Below are 17,100 nucleotides of genomic sequence, written 5' to 3' on the forward strand. Positions count from 1 at the left end.
TTTAAAAGGTATTAATTTGTATAATTAGAGGAGAGATTAAACTGACTAAGCTGCTGGAAGACTGATAAATGCATTTATTTCTATTGTCTCCTGAAACCTCATTAAAATCAAAGTAAAGAAATTAAAAATAGTATATTCCAACAAAGACGAAAAAGGAAAGGAGAACACAGCAGATGAAAGCTATCAAGGCATTTCTGGAAAAGAGAAATCAGAGGCAAAGTAACAGAGAAAGTCAAGAATGATTTGCAGGGGATATACAAATGAGAAACTGATTTGTCTTAACCCCAGAAAGGACTAGGAAGTAAAGGCACCAAAATACTAGGGAAAACAGTCGTTAACTCATGTCAGTAAAACGGACAACTGGGTCCTCGATTCCCACAATCCATTCTTCCGTCCCACCCCTAACCCCACCCCCACCCCCACCCCGGGCAGGAGATTCCAGCTGTTCGACCATCAACAACTGTAAAGAAAATGAACCAGAAAGGCTCTGCACATCGGGACTTCAAGCACAGTAAAGGGCTTGGGTAAGATGCCAGGTTGAAAATGGAAGAATCAATTCTGCATACTGAGTAGAAAGACCCCACCCCCACTCTAAGCTCTCTTTCCTATCTAGGCTCTCAGAACAACAACAAGTAAGTATACTTGCCACATGCAGTAGGCTAGGCAAACCTGTAAAAGCAAGGTGGCTCCACAGGAAAACAACAAACCAAAACTACAGATCACACTCCCTGAAAAAAAGCAGGGCACTTGCTCTAATTGTTCATATGAAGCCTCCATCAATAGGCCCTGCTCATTGTTTTGTAAATTGCCTCATTTAAAAAATTGAGACATAATTCACGTAGCGTAAAATTCACCCTGGTAAAGTATACAACTCAGTGGTTTTAGTATATTCACAAAGTTGTGCAATCATTGCCACTTATTCCAGAACATTTTTATCAACATCCTTATCCCCACCAAAAAACCCAGATTAACAGTACCACTCCCGATTCCTCCTTCCTCCCAGCTCCTGGCAGCCACTAATCTGTTTCTATGGATTTGCTTCTCCTGGACAGTTTGTATAAATGGAATCATACAATATGTGGCGTTTTGTTTGGCTTATTTCACTTAACATAAAAGTTTTCAGGTTCATCTATATATTGTAGCATGTATCAGTACTTCATTCCTTTTTATGGCCAAATACATTGTTATGGATATATTACATTTTGTTTACTCACTTCTCAGTTGATGGACATTTGGGTTGTTCCTACTTTTTGGCTATGATGAATAATGCTATTAATAATATTCATGTACGGGTTTTTGTGTGGACATATGTTTTTGATTCTCTTGGGTATATACCTGAGTGGAATTTAACTTTGTGGGGAACTGCCAGGATGTATTCCAAAGCTGCTGCATCATTTTACACCTTCAACAAAGTATGAAGGTTGCAATTTCTCTACATCCTCACCAACACTTGTTTTTGTTCATCTTTTTTATTATAGCCATCCTAGTGGGTATAAAATAGAATCTCACTGTGATTTTGATTTCCATTTTCCTAATGACTAATGATACTGATCATAGATTTATGAGCTTATATGGTCCATTTGTACATCTTTGGATATTCAAATACCCATTTTAAAAGCTGGGCTGTCGCGTTGAGGTTTCAGGAGTTCTTTATAGTATATTTTGGATAACAGTACCTTATTAGATATATGATCTGCAACCCATCTGTGAGTTGTCTTTTCACTTTATGATACTGTGTTTTGAAGCATAAAAGTTTTTAATTTTGATGAAGTCTAATTTATTTTTTTCTTTTGTAACACTTGTGCTTTGGGTGTTACATCTCAGAAATCACTGTGTAATTCAAGGGCACGGATATTTATGCCTATATTTTTTTCTTAGAGTTTTAGTTTTAAGTCTTTTATCCACTTTGAGTTAAGTTCTGTAACATGGTGTGAGGCAGGGTCCAATTTCATTCTTTTGCATGTGGATATCCAGTTGTTGTTCTAACACCATTTGTTGAAAAGACTATTCTTTCCTTTCCTAAATTGACTTGGCACTCTTGTCAAAAGTCTGCCTTACTTTTTAATGAAAGAAAATCTAAGCACCACTAGACACTTGAGGAAAGTTTACAGTACGAAAGAAAGAATCAAAACAAATGATAACAGCAACAAAGACCTATGATTAACAATGACTTTTTTCTGAACCAACAAACCAATAAGGTAACAAATCATAAGTTAGGGAACTATTAGTATAATTCACCATAGTAACAAATCTAAGGAGACAGAATTCAAATATTCTCTACTCAATGAAATAAAGTATATCTTCTTTAAAAATGATTTAAAAATTCCTTTAATCAACAAAATCGATACTTTTTATATCTTCTATTTGTTACAGCTTTAATTTCTTTCTCTCACCAAACTGCATTGACCAATACCCCTGAACAATGGCTAAAAAAACAGTAGTAACAGTGGCATCCTGTCTTGTTCCCAACTTTGGTGGGAAAGCTTCAAATATTTCTTCCTTAAGTATAAAGCTAGCTTTTGGTATCAGCCATATACACCATGTTACATTATCCATTTATTCCTATTTTACTGATTATTTATATTTGGTAACAATTACCAAAATTGCAAATGCACATTCTACACGGATATACACTTGTTTGTAGAAGGTCACACACATGGATTTTAACCGTAAAAAACTGTAAATAACTTTATAATCCATCAACAGGGATTAGTTATAAATGAAGGTTTAGCCATACTTTGGAATTCTATGAAGGAAGTTCTTTTCTGTCCTTTGGAAAGCTCTCCCGGGTAAGTTTATGTGAAAAAGCACGATGCAGAGTTCTCTTTTGTGACTGTGGTAAAAGAAGTGTTTGTTTTAGTATCCACTAATGGCTTCTCATTTTGTAAGTATTTTTCCTTAAGGAAAATGTGCATGTTTTATAGCCCTACAACCGAAGCAGTATTCTGTGTCTCTATAGCACACATATTAAAAATATATGTTCTTTCATTAGTAGTTAATGTCTCACCAGCCTTGAAAACTATAACATTTTCAAAGAATGTGATTTTTATATTAGAACTTTAGGAAGCCTTGCCAAGGAAAATAGACAAGTTCACACCTGATCTATTTAATTTTAAGAACTAATCAATTTGATTGCAGCAATCAACACTGACGGTAAAAATGGCCAAAGGGCTACTGGTGATAAAGAGCTTTCCATCACTTAGAAATGTAGCCAGTTTGTTGAAGAAGGTTGAGTAGTGCTTTACTTCTGTGAACTCCTATCTTGCTTAGTTTAATTTTTCTGATAGTCTAGAGTGAATGAACAATTAGTTTTCCAAGAACAATCACTGTCTTTCTTCCTGTCCCACAAAAAGATATGGAACAAATATACTGGGGTTGCCAAAAAATGTATACAAGTGGACACTTTGGTCAACAATGCTCAAGTAGCAGTTCGCCATAATCAGAAGTGTCTGGATGCTGATGGTAACCACTTTGAGCACCTCTTGTAATTGCGGAAGTCAAACATGACTTGTATTCATCTTTTGTCATCAGTATATATTGAATACTACAATTTTAATACAGTGTTTTCCTTTCTTAAAATGTGTATACATTTTTTTGGCACCCTCTGTATTGCTGTTATTGTCAAAAAAGGGTAAAAATGTATTTGTGCTTGTACTTGATTTTTTTCATTCATAAGTAATAAATTATCTGGAAGGATAATAAATTTTAAAAAGTCGAGGAAATAACCCAGAAAAATAGAATAAGATTAAAAAATGAGTAATAGGAGAGAAAAATTATGAAAATTGTAAGATCAATCTGTAGAATGGCAACACCCAAACAATAAGTTACAGTGAAAGAGCATAAAGTGTCCCAAAACCGAAGGACAGGATGTTCACCTGAGAATGCCCAAAGTGTATCATGATAGAATTTCAGAATATAGGGATAAAACCCCAAATGCTTCCAAGAAGGAGAAAACAAAATCTCACACAAAGAATCAGAAATAAGAATATCTTTGGATTTCTTGGTAGCAATCTAACTTCAAATTTTTGAAAAAAAATTATTTCCAATTTGGTTCTACATTCAGTTAAATTGTCAATCAAGGATGACAATAGAATAAAGACATCTTCATACATGCAAAGCCTCAAATTTTACCTCTTGTGGGAGTCTTTATTCAGGCAACTATTAGAACATACGCTCCACCAAAATGAGGGAAATTCAAGAAAGAGAACAGAGAAATGAGATCCAGAGACAACCAATACAAGAAAAGAGAAAAAAGGAAGTATTAGGATGATGGCAGAGGCGGCCATAAGACAACAGCTGTGCAGCAAGTCTAGAGAGCAACCACTCTAGGTTAGAACAGTATGGGAGACTTTAAGAGAGAGATCTCCAAGGGAGAGACTACGTGGAAACAGACCTGAGAGGGTCTGAAAAAATTAGTGCGATGCACACAACTACTGCAACAAATGAAAAAAACAATGGCAATTATGTACTGTAGAAAAAAGTTATAAAGAAAAACAGTACAGAAAAAAATTCATGAAAAAATATTTATATTGTTATCATAGCTATAAAATTATAAAATGTTTTAACCAAAATCTGTGACAGAGGGGATGAGGAAGTGGTAAGGAGTGTTCATGTGTGTTAAATTCTCATCGACCGTAACAGGAATTTAATAAATTATGTCTAACCTTGGTAAAACAATGTGGCCATATTAACATCTAAAAATAAAAGGTACAGCTAGAAGAACTCAGTTATCTTTGTGGAGACAAAAAGAGGACTGATTTTTTTTCATTACTTTCAATAGTTTTTGCCTTTTGAAAGTAAGTACTTACATTACTTTGATTTAAAAAAAAGGAAAAGCTAGTATACATTGAGAAGGTGCCAAATAGTGTTCTAAGCTCTTTACGTTTATTAAATAAGTTGATCTTCACAACAAGCCTATAAAGTAGGTGCTATCTTACCTCTGTTTAAAATGAGAAAACCAAGGCCCAGAGAGAGTAAATAACTTAAGGTCAAACAGCTAAGAAAAGGCAGAGCCATGTATCTGAACCCAAACAATGTAACTCCAAAGCAAATATTCCTAATATAAGTGTCACAATATTACACTAAATTGTCCTATCAGAAAATGAAAATTAATTTAAAAATTTCTAGTTGAAAAACAAAACGCATTTCAAAAACAGTAGATTCCCATTGAAAATGCTCCTTCTATGAATTTTAGTCAAGAGCACACCTCAATATAATACTGAATAAGGATTCTACATTTTTGTAAAACAATAAATTCAGAGTTGTATTTTGTGTTCAAAACAAGAAGCATCACTTCAGTTAAGTTTTGTAATATTATGACATTTCCCACCTCTTGACCTGTTTATGCCTTTTTATTTTTAAACTACTCTACTTTGGAGAAAAGGATGGTTACATATAAGAAAAATGTAAACGAAAGAAAGAAGTTTCATGTAAAATTTAAACTTGTTTATAAAAAAAAAATGTAACCAAGGGGAAATACATTATTTGCTATGCTAATGACAAAAGGCTAATATCCTTAACTAAAGATTCATTCATATTAAGAAAACATAAGCCAATTTTTAAAAGGCAAGGCTATGAACAGATAACTTACAGAAGAGCAAATTCAAAAGGCTAATATCCAACCTGACTACTAAATGAAGGACACAATTGGGAATGAGATACATACTGTCTCCTCTATCTGTCTGGCAAAGGTTAAAAATAACAACACAGGCAAAGCAGCAGTGAGCCAAGCACACTCATACAACGCTTATGGTAACATAAACATAGGCTTTTTAAAGAGGAATTTGAAAGTAAGTGTGAAAACATTCTACTCATCTATCCAAGAACATAATTTAAAATGCAACAACGTTGGTAGTCATATCAATGAAATATATAGTATCAACTTATGTATGTGCTCCAAAATATTACTGGGGGGAGGGGACACTTACAAATATTATGATACAGCTAAATAAAATGAAATTCTACAGTCATCAACAGTGTTTTAATAACATAGAAAAATTCTTATAATAACTAAAAGCAGGATACAAAATTATTTATAGAAAGATCTCAGTTATGTGTCAGATAAACAAACCCACATACCTAAAGAAAAATCAAATGTTAGCAGTCATGTTCTCTGATGACATGTGCAACTTTTTTCTTCTTTGAAATTATTTTTATTATCCAAATTTTCTTCAGGGAACATAAAATGACTTTACAGATGGAAAAAGCCAAGTTTGTTTATGTGTAGAGCAGTTTCACATACCTTGGTGGCTGTTACTGACGTAGCCAAGTTTGTAGTTTTGGAAGAGGACCCATTAGAACTTGCTGCTGGTGTCTGAGCCACTACAGATTTACTGTTTGTACTGTTTGCTCCATTAGCAGCACTAGCAGAGTGGGAGAAAGTAAATTTGAAGCCACCAGAAGATGTCCTTTTGGGAAGGTTTTCCTTGTCTTCACTTTCTTTTGCTAAAACAAAGGTAAAATTTTGAACCTATATCAATAAATATTGCTAAGTCAAAGCATCTGAAAAGAACAATAATTTAAAAACTTATAAAACATTGTCTTTGCTTTTCAAGAGTTAAAAGAGTAGAGCATGATGTGTACAGTGGTCTTTACTTATCAGCTGGAATCTCAGAAATCTCAGGATTAGAAAGGACCTTAAGAATCATATAATAAACCAGCCACCCTATACTACAATTCTACACTGCTCTATCTGGGACACTTCCAAGGACGCATTATTCATTGTCTGACTCTTCCTTTTTCTTCCTGCAGCTTCCACTCACTGACTCTGTACTTCTTTGCTCCTTGTAAAAGCCTAATAATCTCTCCCACAAGTCAGTATTTCAAATGCTTAAAGACAATGATACAATCATGTCTATCAGTCTTTTATTTCTTGAGTATTTCACATTCCTGTATCTGTTTCTTTTATGAGATAGGTGTCTACTATCCTTTAACATCTGGTTGCCACTATTTTTGTATATGATTCTTAAATGGATCCAGTGCTTCAAATTTGTCCTCATTTGACAGCATTTTAATAGGCTATTTGCTCCCATAGGCTAAAATAAGGCTGGGAACAACACAACAGTTTTAGGGAAAATGCAGTAAGAAATGCCTTCAGAAAATCTCACATTCAAAATCACAAACTTTGTAAGTCCAGAAAATGCCTTTTCTTTTCAAGATAGAAATTTGTATTAAACATTTAGATGATGTATGCAGGACAGTACTACAATAATGGTAATTTCTCAGGCCATAGAAGTAAAGTAATTCGTTCTTTTGAAAGATGGGAAATTTTACTTTTCTTCTCTTGATATTGTATCTTTATGAAACTTATAATGATTTAAAATGTCAAAGAGCAAAGTTACTCCTTTGAGCTCAGTTTCCTCAGCAGTAAAAGGCAGAGTGCTCTGGAAAGTTTCTATGGATCTATATGGTGTCTATTATTGGAGAGTTCAAAATAGAAAAAAAGCCAAGACTGTTCACAGAAGGCAAAGTATAAGCAGACAATGCAATTTCTAAATAGCAACTAAAGATCATCGTAAAAGGGCAAGTTTCAAGAAAAACATTTTAAACATGAAAAGAAATCCCATATTTAGAAATTATGATTCAGAACAAAATTCATGCTTTATAAACCATGACCAAACTTTTACAAGCAAGTGAGTAATTTCTGCATTGTAAGAAGATGCACTATTTAAAAATTCAAAAATTTAATACCTTTCTTAGTCTCCATAAATTTTTCATAACTATCTGGAAAATCATCTTCTGGCTTAGATTTCTCCACTGGTGCCACAACTGCTTTTCCTTCCTCCTCTTCATCTTCATTAAACCACATTTCTTCATCCTCTTCCAAGGCTTTTGCATCTCGGCGAAATCTGTTACTACGCAATATAGATGGTACACTGTAAGAAACATACCGCAAATATTGAGTAAAGATTTAAAGTTCCTGATCAGATTAAATTTGAGAATAAGTATGTATAACCAAGAGGAGCTGAAGTAATTTTAACTGAGTAAAATTTATATCATAATTATCTCAATTCTGACATAAGAGTTAACCAGAGGATACTAAAATATATAAGGATGTTATATCCTAAAAATTTATCTTGAGTTACAATATGAAGCAGTCATTTTTCATATAAAAGATGCCAGTTGGGAGGATATCTCACCCTCCTACATATAACCCTGTACTATTTAATGATGGAAAGAAAATTCCTGGGTAAATTTCATATGTAAGATCCAACTATAAACGATTTCGAACATAAATTTATAGGTTATAAACGCAATACAGTGAAACAGTACCTGTTCAGTTTCTGATTTTGTCTGTCTTTTTCTTGCTCATATTTAGTCTTCAATCCTTTGAATGTCTGAACATATTCAATCGATTCAAGTGCTTTATAAAAGTTTTCAACTATATGTGCCGTAAGAGATTTGATATCTTCCTGTATAAGCATAAAATTTAGACTTCAAATATAATATAATGCTCGTTAGGAGAAAAACTTAAAAAAAACTTTTTTATAGTTGCAAAATTGATCAAAATAGTTTCTCAAAATCACCTTCCAAAAATAAATGTCACAGTTTCTTTATACATGAGCCAGGACTCTACAGAACACTTGGAAAAAAGGAAAAGCAACTCACTGGAGCTCTTTTGGGGTATTATAAAGAACATTTCAAAAGTAAATGGATTTAGTTTATGTCTTCGTTTTTTTGCGCTTATGTAGCACTTTACAATTTAAAAAGCACTTACAAATGTACAGATCAGATAAACTATTAACTTGAAAACTATTAACTTGTTTTCCAGTGGTATAATCTTTGTGAAATAAACTGACAGTAATAACTTCTAAATTCTAAATGAACCATTCTAAATGATCATTGCAAATGCATGGGTACAAAGCAGGCTCATTATTACAAATAATTAAAGTTGTGATTCAGGATGTTAATACTAGTAAGTAATACAGAGGTTACTTCTTTACAAGAGCCACCATAATCTGGTTGCATTATCTTTAAATGAGTTGCCCTGGACATCTCACTGAAAAAACATGCAAAGGAAAATCAGAAACCTAGGCAAAATAGTTCTGTGCTGTATAACTCAATAAAAAGATGAGTTAAGTTTTGGGATTCAATGTACATTTATTAAACCATTCAAAATTATTTTCAGAAAAACAAATTCTATCACAGGAATAAGGATGGGTTTGTGAACCCTACAATTTATCAGTATCTCATCAAAAGTTTTAAAGGAAAAAATATAAAAGTTAATCTCTGATTCATTAGAACAGTGCACTGTGAATCTGGGTTCAGATACTTCATGAGCTTGAGCTAGTTAACTGTGTTTCCTCTTTTCTAAGGCTAAAGACAGTACTGCTATCCTCTTTATCCTTTTGAAAATCATACCCTTGGCAAATGACCATTATTATAAAAACAATCCAGTCATTCAAATAATCTTCATGTGAGACTAGCACGTCATCAGTAGAAATCTGATTTATAAGAAACAGAACCAGAGAATGAATTTCTAGCTTTGACTTTGTTCTTTCAAGTCCTTTCTAAGCATGTGGCTATTTTCCCTGGTAGAATAATTTTAGTGTGTAGGAGAGGGCAAATTTTTGTGCCAGTTCTACAGTTATTTGTCTTATCCCTGCCACTCATATAGAGCTCTCTCCAGATCTTTGCATGACAAATAATTTGTTGCCTGAAACTGAGCTGTAACATATTAGGTTGGTGCAAAAGTAATTGCAGTTTTTGCAATTATTTTTAACATTTTAAACCACATTTACTTTTGCACCAAGCTAATATCTTCAAACCCTGACTGTGCTCCTAACCAAAAGGATGCTCTTCAGCAGGTCACTTACGTTGGGCATCTCAAGTCCCTCTTCTGTAAAATAAGGCAGCTGGAGGAGTCCATCTAACTCCCTCCTTTCTTCAGCTTATAATTCCTTGATAACATCCTATTTTTATGCATCTCCTATCAATGTCTACCAAAGGAATTATTTTTCAACCTTTCTATTCATTTTTATCACAACCCCTACAATCGATCAAAGAGATTACATGAATGGCACGCTGGACTGAAATGTCCACATATGCCAAACGTGATCCTGAAACATTTGGCCAATAAAAAAGGAACTGAGAAGAATATAGAGTAAATATGGGTTAAAAGACTATACTAAATTTCACAATTTAAAATATTAACATTACTAAACACATAATTATTTTACTTTATGAAGAATCCTTTAATATAAACTTACCACTCTTATAAATTCAAATAACTCAATAACAGCTGAATTCAACAGATTGTACCGAGTTCCATTATCCAGAAGAGCATTTATAACTGGCTCAAAAAGATTTCCCTTGGTGATGTAACGATTATAAAATTCATCTTTAAGGCCAATTATCCGCCTCATAAAACGAAGAGCACCTAATTAAAAATAACACAAGGAATGCGTCAATGAGCTTACTAATATTCATTATTATACAGGTATTTTTACATAAAACAATATATATGTCCTTCTAGAATAAAAAGCAAAACTTTTCAGGCTTTAAGAAAAATAGGGAGACCACTTAAAACCTATACAACTTTTGTAGCCAGAGCTGAAAAAAATAAAAAATAAAAAAGTCCAGTAATTGGTAACTGGGAGATAAACTACCTAGGCAGGTAGGTCTACGGCAGAGATTAAAAAATACACAAAAACCACAGAATGCAAATATCAGCAGTACTCAGAGCAATGCTGGTGGATATGGAGATAACGCAGTGAAGGCAGCTCAGATCAGCAAGGGGCTGTCATTAAGGTGGCACAGGAGTGGTGCAACGTGCCAAGCGTCTAGACTGCCTTACCTCTCTGGGGAGGGAGTTTAGGAGGTAGCTGCTGCTTTTAAAAACTCTGAAAACAGCCAACGGGGCTCCTGCTGCCAGTTTAATAGGAAAGCTAAAGGTTTTTCACTTTTTTGATGAAGGCTATAGTTCCACTCCCACTATTTTAGCTCCATTTGTCTTGGAAAAATCATTTGTGAACCAATACTACCTCCACATTATAATAACATTCTCTTGTTTACCAACTGTTTATGAACTATTTTGCCTTAGGTAAACATGTACTGTGGCAGATCAGACTGTATATGTAGAAGAGCAATAGAGTAACAAATAAACAGTTACTCTATAATTTGGTTTCATATTTTAGAATACTGAAAGTTTCCTTTTAACTAGTCTTTTCTCTGGCTAAAAAAGCTCAACAAATTTAGCAATGTTACTACTAAAATTTTTATGGAACACCAAAGACTAATTTTAATTCCTATTTTTATGTTTATTGATCCTTTAACTTGTAACTTTGCCACAATTTAATTTATTCTATCACTACCACTAGCCAAATCTCAAAATACAAGGTTTCTGACTTTATAAGTTGTCTCTCATTTAAACCCTCTGTTTTTGAATGGAAGTCATTAAAATAAGATGTTGTGCCTATTGAAAGAGGTTCTAAATATTATCTGAGAATAAAACAGAAACAGGGCACATAAGGTAAAAATGTACAATAACTATAACACTAAACGTGTGGAGAGAAGTGATAGACCTGTAATTGTAACATCACCTCTATTTGTGGTGGGATAACAAATAATTTACTTAAGATTAAAAAAAACTGAAGTATTGGCAAAGATGTGAGCAAATGGGCACTCTCACACACTGTTGCTGAATGAACTGACATACACACAAAGTTAGAGTTAAAACAGCATTACTTATAATAATGGAAATCTTGAAGCAATATAAATATTTAAATACTAGAGATTCGTTCAATTATGGTATGTTCATACATATAAATGGAACTACTCTGTAGTTATCAAAAAGGCCTATTTATAGGAAGCCAGATAGAAAAATCTGTCGTGAGAACATCAACCCTTCCAAAATTAATACAAAAATTCAATGTAAATCCAATCAGAATGAACTGGATAAAATAATTTTTTAAGTTATTGTATAAGAAGCAATGTCCAAGAACCAAGAATATTATGAAAAGGTGACGGGGGGAAATTGGCATATATTAAACTTTACAGCAGAGATACTATAATGGCATAAGAATAAACATTCCCATTTATTTCATCTAGAGAAATAAAAGAACAGAGTGCAGAAGACACAAGTATACATGGTAACTTACTATATAACAAAAGTGGTATTTTAATTCAGTAAAGAAAATATAGTTTATTTAATAAAGGTGTTGGCACAATTGGCTATCTATCTAGAAGAGAAAAAGCTACACTCTCACTTCAATCATATGCAAAAAAATTTTGAATGTGTTACATATATAAATGTATTACGTACATTGGGTTGGTGCTAAAGTAATTGTGGTTTTTGCAATTTTTTAACCTTTTAAGCTGCAATTACTTTTGCACCAACCTAATATAAATTTTAAAAATGACATAAAAATATTATCAGAAAATTGAGAATACTTGTATAATCTTAGGACACAGGAGACTTTCCTAAGCAAAACAAAAAACCCAGAAGCCATAAAAAGAAAAGAGACATAAGAATTTTAAAATAGTCATATGGGAAACAATACCATAAATGAAGGTAAAGAGAAAAGACAAATGAAACTAAGACATTTGTATCCCCAAACGTGATAAACAGTTATTATCTCTAATATAAAAAGAGCTCTAAGAAAAAAATAGGCAATTCGCAATAGGTAAAATGCAAAAGCACTAAAATATAAAAAATGTTGTCAAGGAAAATGTAAATTAAAACATAAATGGAATATATTTTGCATCATCAGCTTGACAATATTTACAAAGGCCAATTAACACTGAGTGGTAGAAGAGTATCAAGTGCTTCAATCTTTTGCGAAAGTAATCTGGAGGCTCTATGTTAAATTAAAATTTAAAAGGATATATTAATAATAAACATTTTGTCCATTATTGGGGATCTATCCTATGGAAATAAATAACCCAGTACTTAAAATATTTACGTACGTACTAGGCTATTTCCTACAGTGTTGTTTGGCGTGGCAAAATACCAGAACAATCTTATAATCCATGTATTAGAGAACGGTGAAATAAATTGTGGAAGAGCCACTCTAGGAAACGTAACTCAACTATGTTTAAGAAAAAAACAAACTGGTTCACACCACATCCAATAGAGGAATATTAAGAAACTGAGAAGTATGCTAGTATAATCCTGTTTTTGTAAAAATAAAACAAAAAAAACTGTGTTGTGTGTGAATATGTTCATGTAAATTTGTACAAGTATGGAAAAGGAATGGAAAAGAAATAGTGCGGGCAGTTAACAATGGCTACTTTAAGAGCTTAAAAATAAAGGAAGTAGTAGGGAGAATAACCTTTTCTCTATTTAACACATCAAGTGAAATGCTTAAATTTTAACTATAATTTTTATGCTCAGAAAAAACCCCACAGAGCTCTTTTTATTTGGAAGGAAAAGGAGGCTTGTCTTTATTTTCAGGTGAAATTATGAAGAGGAAAGAAAAGTTTATAGTTTGTCAAAAATCAACATTAGAACAAATATTCCACAAGTTCAATAAATAACCTGTGTTACACAAAAACATATCAGGGCCCAAATCTCAAAAATATAGTCACTACTAAATGACAGTTTGAGGAAGCAGATGTAAAAGAAAGCAGGACTGGTTCTCTTAGTGAAATGCTGTCAACGTACATGGTATCATTTCAATTAAGCTAACTGAATCTAAATGTGAGCAAATGAGGCTGAGTAAGCACTATGACCTATTATCCTTTAAAGATTACTACTTCTCACAATCATCTCTTTACTAGCATACATACGGCTTAAAATAAATAAATTCACATGGGTTACTTTGGCTTTTATCTCTATTATAAATGTTGTTCCTTAAAACATTTTATAAGACTCTTCATTTAAATTGTTACTTACACAAGGCCAGGAAAGTATGCTTTGAATTCATCAAGACCAAGACTCTTCTTAGCAAGTCCTTATTCATAATATAGTTTTTTATGTGATATGTGTGATGTTCCACACAAAATGTGAGTAGCTCTAAAATTAAGGCAAGCAGCTGTGCTGTTTGATAATTATCTACAAAAAAAGTCATCACATGAAAATAAAATAAATACTGTAATACATCTAAACAAAGAGAATAAAGCTTGCATTCTATATTTTAGAGCAAAAGTAAAATTGTATTTCCTCCTCATTTTTATATCAATTAAAGAAGCTACAGATTTTTACTTTTTCATTAGGCAGACTCTCCAGAAGTATTTCTAGTTTTACCTAGTAAATAGATACTTTTTAAGGCTCTTATATAAAATATTTAATAATGCTAAGAGGAAAAAAAACTTCAATAAAAATCTAAAAACATGATAATAAAAGCCTCAATGCATTGAGATTTTCTTTGTAATGTTTCCTTAATACATGCTTTCATTATTATTATTAATAAATCTATAAAAGGGTCCACCATAAAGAGGAAGTACCTCAAACTTTTTGCCTAAATTGGTACAATGCAAATTTTCCAAGAAAAATTAATATGCTTTCTTTAAAGACATCTTTAAGGAAAGGACATTTTTGGCTACTTCAATATCAAGTGAAAAACATTACATCAAAATTTTTTTAACATCAAACCATGATATCCATGAGAGGCCTACTGAAATACACTAGCTTTTTTTCCTCAAGAGGCTTTGGTTTATACATTCATGGAATGATTTCAAACTGCTTCCTGAACATCAAAATTGAACATATGTCAAGGATTTATATAGGTAATTACCCACACCTATTACAAATGCTTTAGACAAAGAAATATTAAACTGTGAGCAAATTCTGGAATCACAGTCTTATAAAATAGAAAAAATAATCGACATCATCTAGTCCAACGGTTTTATTTTTCAAGATTACACAGATATTTTGTGCAAGTATGTTGTTATCATGAATAAATTAACATTATTTTCAATAACAGAATGACCATTAAATATACGAAATACAATTTTGGTATTTCAAAGATCTTTTATACTTTAAAGGCAAGTAAACAGTTTTACTTGCTCCAGACCAATTTGTATAACAGCCAACATCACAGCCAATATTTGAACTAGTCCCTTCCATTAAAAACAAATTCTTTTAGTTCCTCAATTCCCAAATTTTATTTACAAAAGATTTTGTAACAATGATCTACAGTGTTAATTAAACATCTTGCTGTCACTTTCCCAAATTTGGACATGAAATGACTCATATCTCCAATTTACCCAGTAACTGAACTGTCTCCTTATTTGAAACTGGCTTTCCTATAGCTTTTATGAGTCTGGTAGAAAAGACAAGACAATAGGTGCACACGTGCACATTTTCCATACTACTGGCTCATAGCCGGTATGCATGCAACAAGTAAAAGTAACAGTATTTATACTCAGATTCATAAACAATACTTAACAAACAAACAATACTTAACAAACAAAACATAAGGCTGTCATGAATACTGGTTCCTAATTGGCCTTAGTTTACTAGATTTCAAAAATAAGAATGAACTAAATCCTCAATATTAAGATGTCTTCTTAAAAAGTCAGAAAACAAGTTCTAAATATATAGGAAAAACCAAAAACAAAATTCCAAATGGTCTTCCATCTTATATTGGTGAAAGTGGAATTTTTTCTTTATAATAAAGAAACAAGTAAATGTTTTTTGGATTTTGTTTTTGTTGAAAATATACCTGTCTTAGTCTTGTACAAATGCATTATATTCTGAATAGGAAAAAGTTTGTAATTTGCATTAGTTCATAAAATAAGAATTGATACTTACCAGGACAAATCGTGCTGTTTTTATTAGATCCAACTATATTATCTAATAAAAAAAATTTAAAAATCAGCTACTTCAGTAATAGTATCTCACATTTCCCTAGCAGTATACTATACGAAGCATATCTTTGATCACAATCTCATTTTATCTGCATAATTACCATTAAAAATTAGTTGCTTCAGTCAAATTTTATACCTCTACCTGCAAGCTTTTATAGAATCGGGTTCAGATGAGGAATTATTAAAAGGCAATATTATAAATATTCTGATAAAATAGTGAGATTACAACCAGAAATAAGACTGGTGTATCTTCTTTTATCCTCTCTTAGTCATCCTCTAACAATTAGGATATTTCTCTGTATACAGGAATTTCTTAATTTCCAGAATAACACGCATGTTAATAAGTGAGTTAGTCTTTGAACTTTTTAAAAACTAAAATAAATGGAACATTATAAGCTCCAATTTATCAGCACATATCTTGGAGCACATTTGTGTAGGGAAACACAATGTATATTGGATCATTGTTTGTAATAGCAAAAAGTTGGAAACAATTTAAATGTATATTAGAAGCAGAATGGCTAAATTACAGCATACTCATATAAGAGAATACTATACAAGAGTTAAAAATAAATAAGAACTCTAGGTATCAATATGGATAGATCTCAAAAATAGCAGTGGGTAAAAAGAAAAAAAATGCAGAATGGAAGTCAATGAATATCAAGTGTGAAAATATGAAAAATAATACATTACAAATGTCACAATAATATAAACAAACATAGGGGTTATAAACTCCAGATTCAGCATTCCTTGAGGAAAGGGGGTGGGTGGTGTGGAATGAGAATGTGAAGGGGTACACAGAAAACTCCAATAGCATCTGTAATTTTCTTTAAAAAAAAAAAAAGTCTGAATAAACTATGGCAAGTTAGTTTCAATAGTGCCAACAGAAAGTATATGGATGACTGTTATACTATTACCTAAACATTTCTGTATGCTGGAAGTGTTTTATTTTAAAATTAACGTTAAAAATGCATTTATTTTAATTCATATAAATAAAACAAAAAATGTGTTTTACCCATTCAACTTTCTATTTTTGAGAACTAGTCAGATGCTAAATCAAAATTCAATTATATTTAACTGCTGTATAGTATTCCATTAAACAAATATATGACACTTTTTTCCTACCACGAAAAATGCAACATTCTTGTACCTGTCATGCATATGCATAAATGTTCCCTAGGATGTATACTCAGAAATGGAACTGATGGTATTATGCAGGTCTGCCCAATCTACAACTTAATTAGTTTAGTAGACATTCTCTTTACTGACTTCTTAACTTACTCAACAAATTAACCAACAGTCTCAGAGAATATGTCCCACACATCTTATTTCAGAAGTTGAGTTGTATTCTGA

General features: G+C 32.3%; 1 protein-coding gene across 3 annotated transcripts in view; it reads right to left on the reverse strand.

Moving 5' to 3' along the window:
- PPP4R3B (protein phosphatase 4 regulatory subunit 3B) overlaps positions 1 to 17,100 on the reverse strand; it is a 55,812-nt gene that overhangs the window by 4,462 nt on the left and 34,250 nt on the right. Inside the window, exons 10-16 of one of the 3 annotated variants that reach the window (XM_019719728.2) lie at positions 16,499 to 16,593; positions 15,695 to 15,738; positions 13,835 to 13,993; positions 10,209 to 10,378; positions 8,272 to 8,411; positions 7,690 to 7,874; positions 6,242 to 6,444 (exon numbers count right to left, since the gene is read on the reverse strand). In XM_019719728.2, coding sequence (XP_019575287.2) covers positions 6,242 to 6,444; positions 7,690 to 7,874; positions 8,272 to 8,411; positions 10,209 to 10,378; positions 13,835 to 13,993; positions 15,695 to 15,738; positions 16,499 to 16,593 — 996 coding nt within the window. The remainder of the gene's footprint in view (positions 1 to 6,241; positions 6,445 to 7,689; positions 7,875 to 8,271; positions 8,412 to 10,208; positions 10,379 to 13,834; positions 13,994 to 15,694; positions 15,739 to 16,498; positions 16,594 to 17,100) is intronic. The other 2 variants (XM_019719723.2, XM_019719717.2) reach the window with 2 other exon arrangements.

Source organism: Rhinolophus sinicus, linkage group LG05, assembly GCF_036562045.2.
Source record: "Rhinolophus sinicus isolate RSC01 linkage group LG05, ASM3656204v1, whole genome shotgun sequence".
Classification (NCBI taxonomy): Eukaryota; Metazoa; Chordata; class Mammalia; order Chiroptera; family Rhinolophidae; genus Rhinolophus; species Rhinolophus sinicus.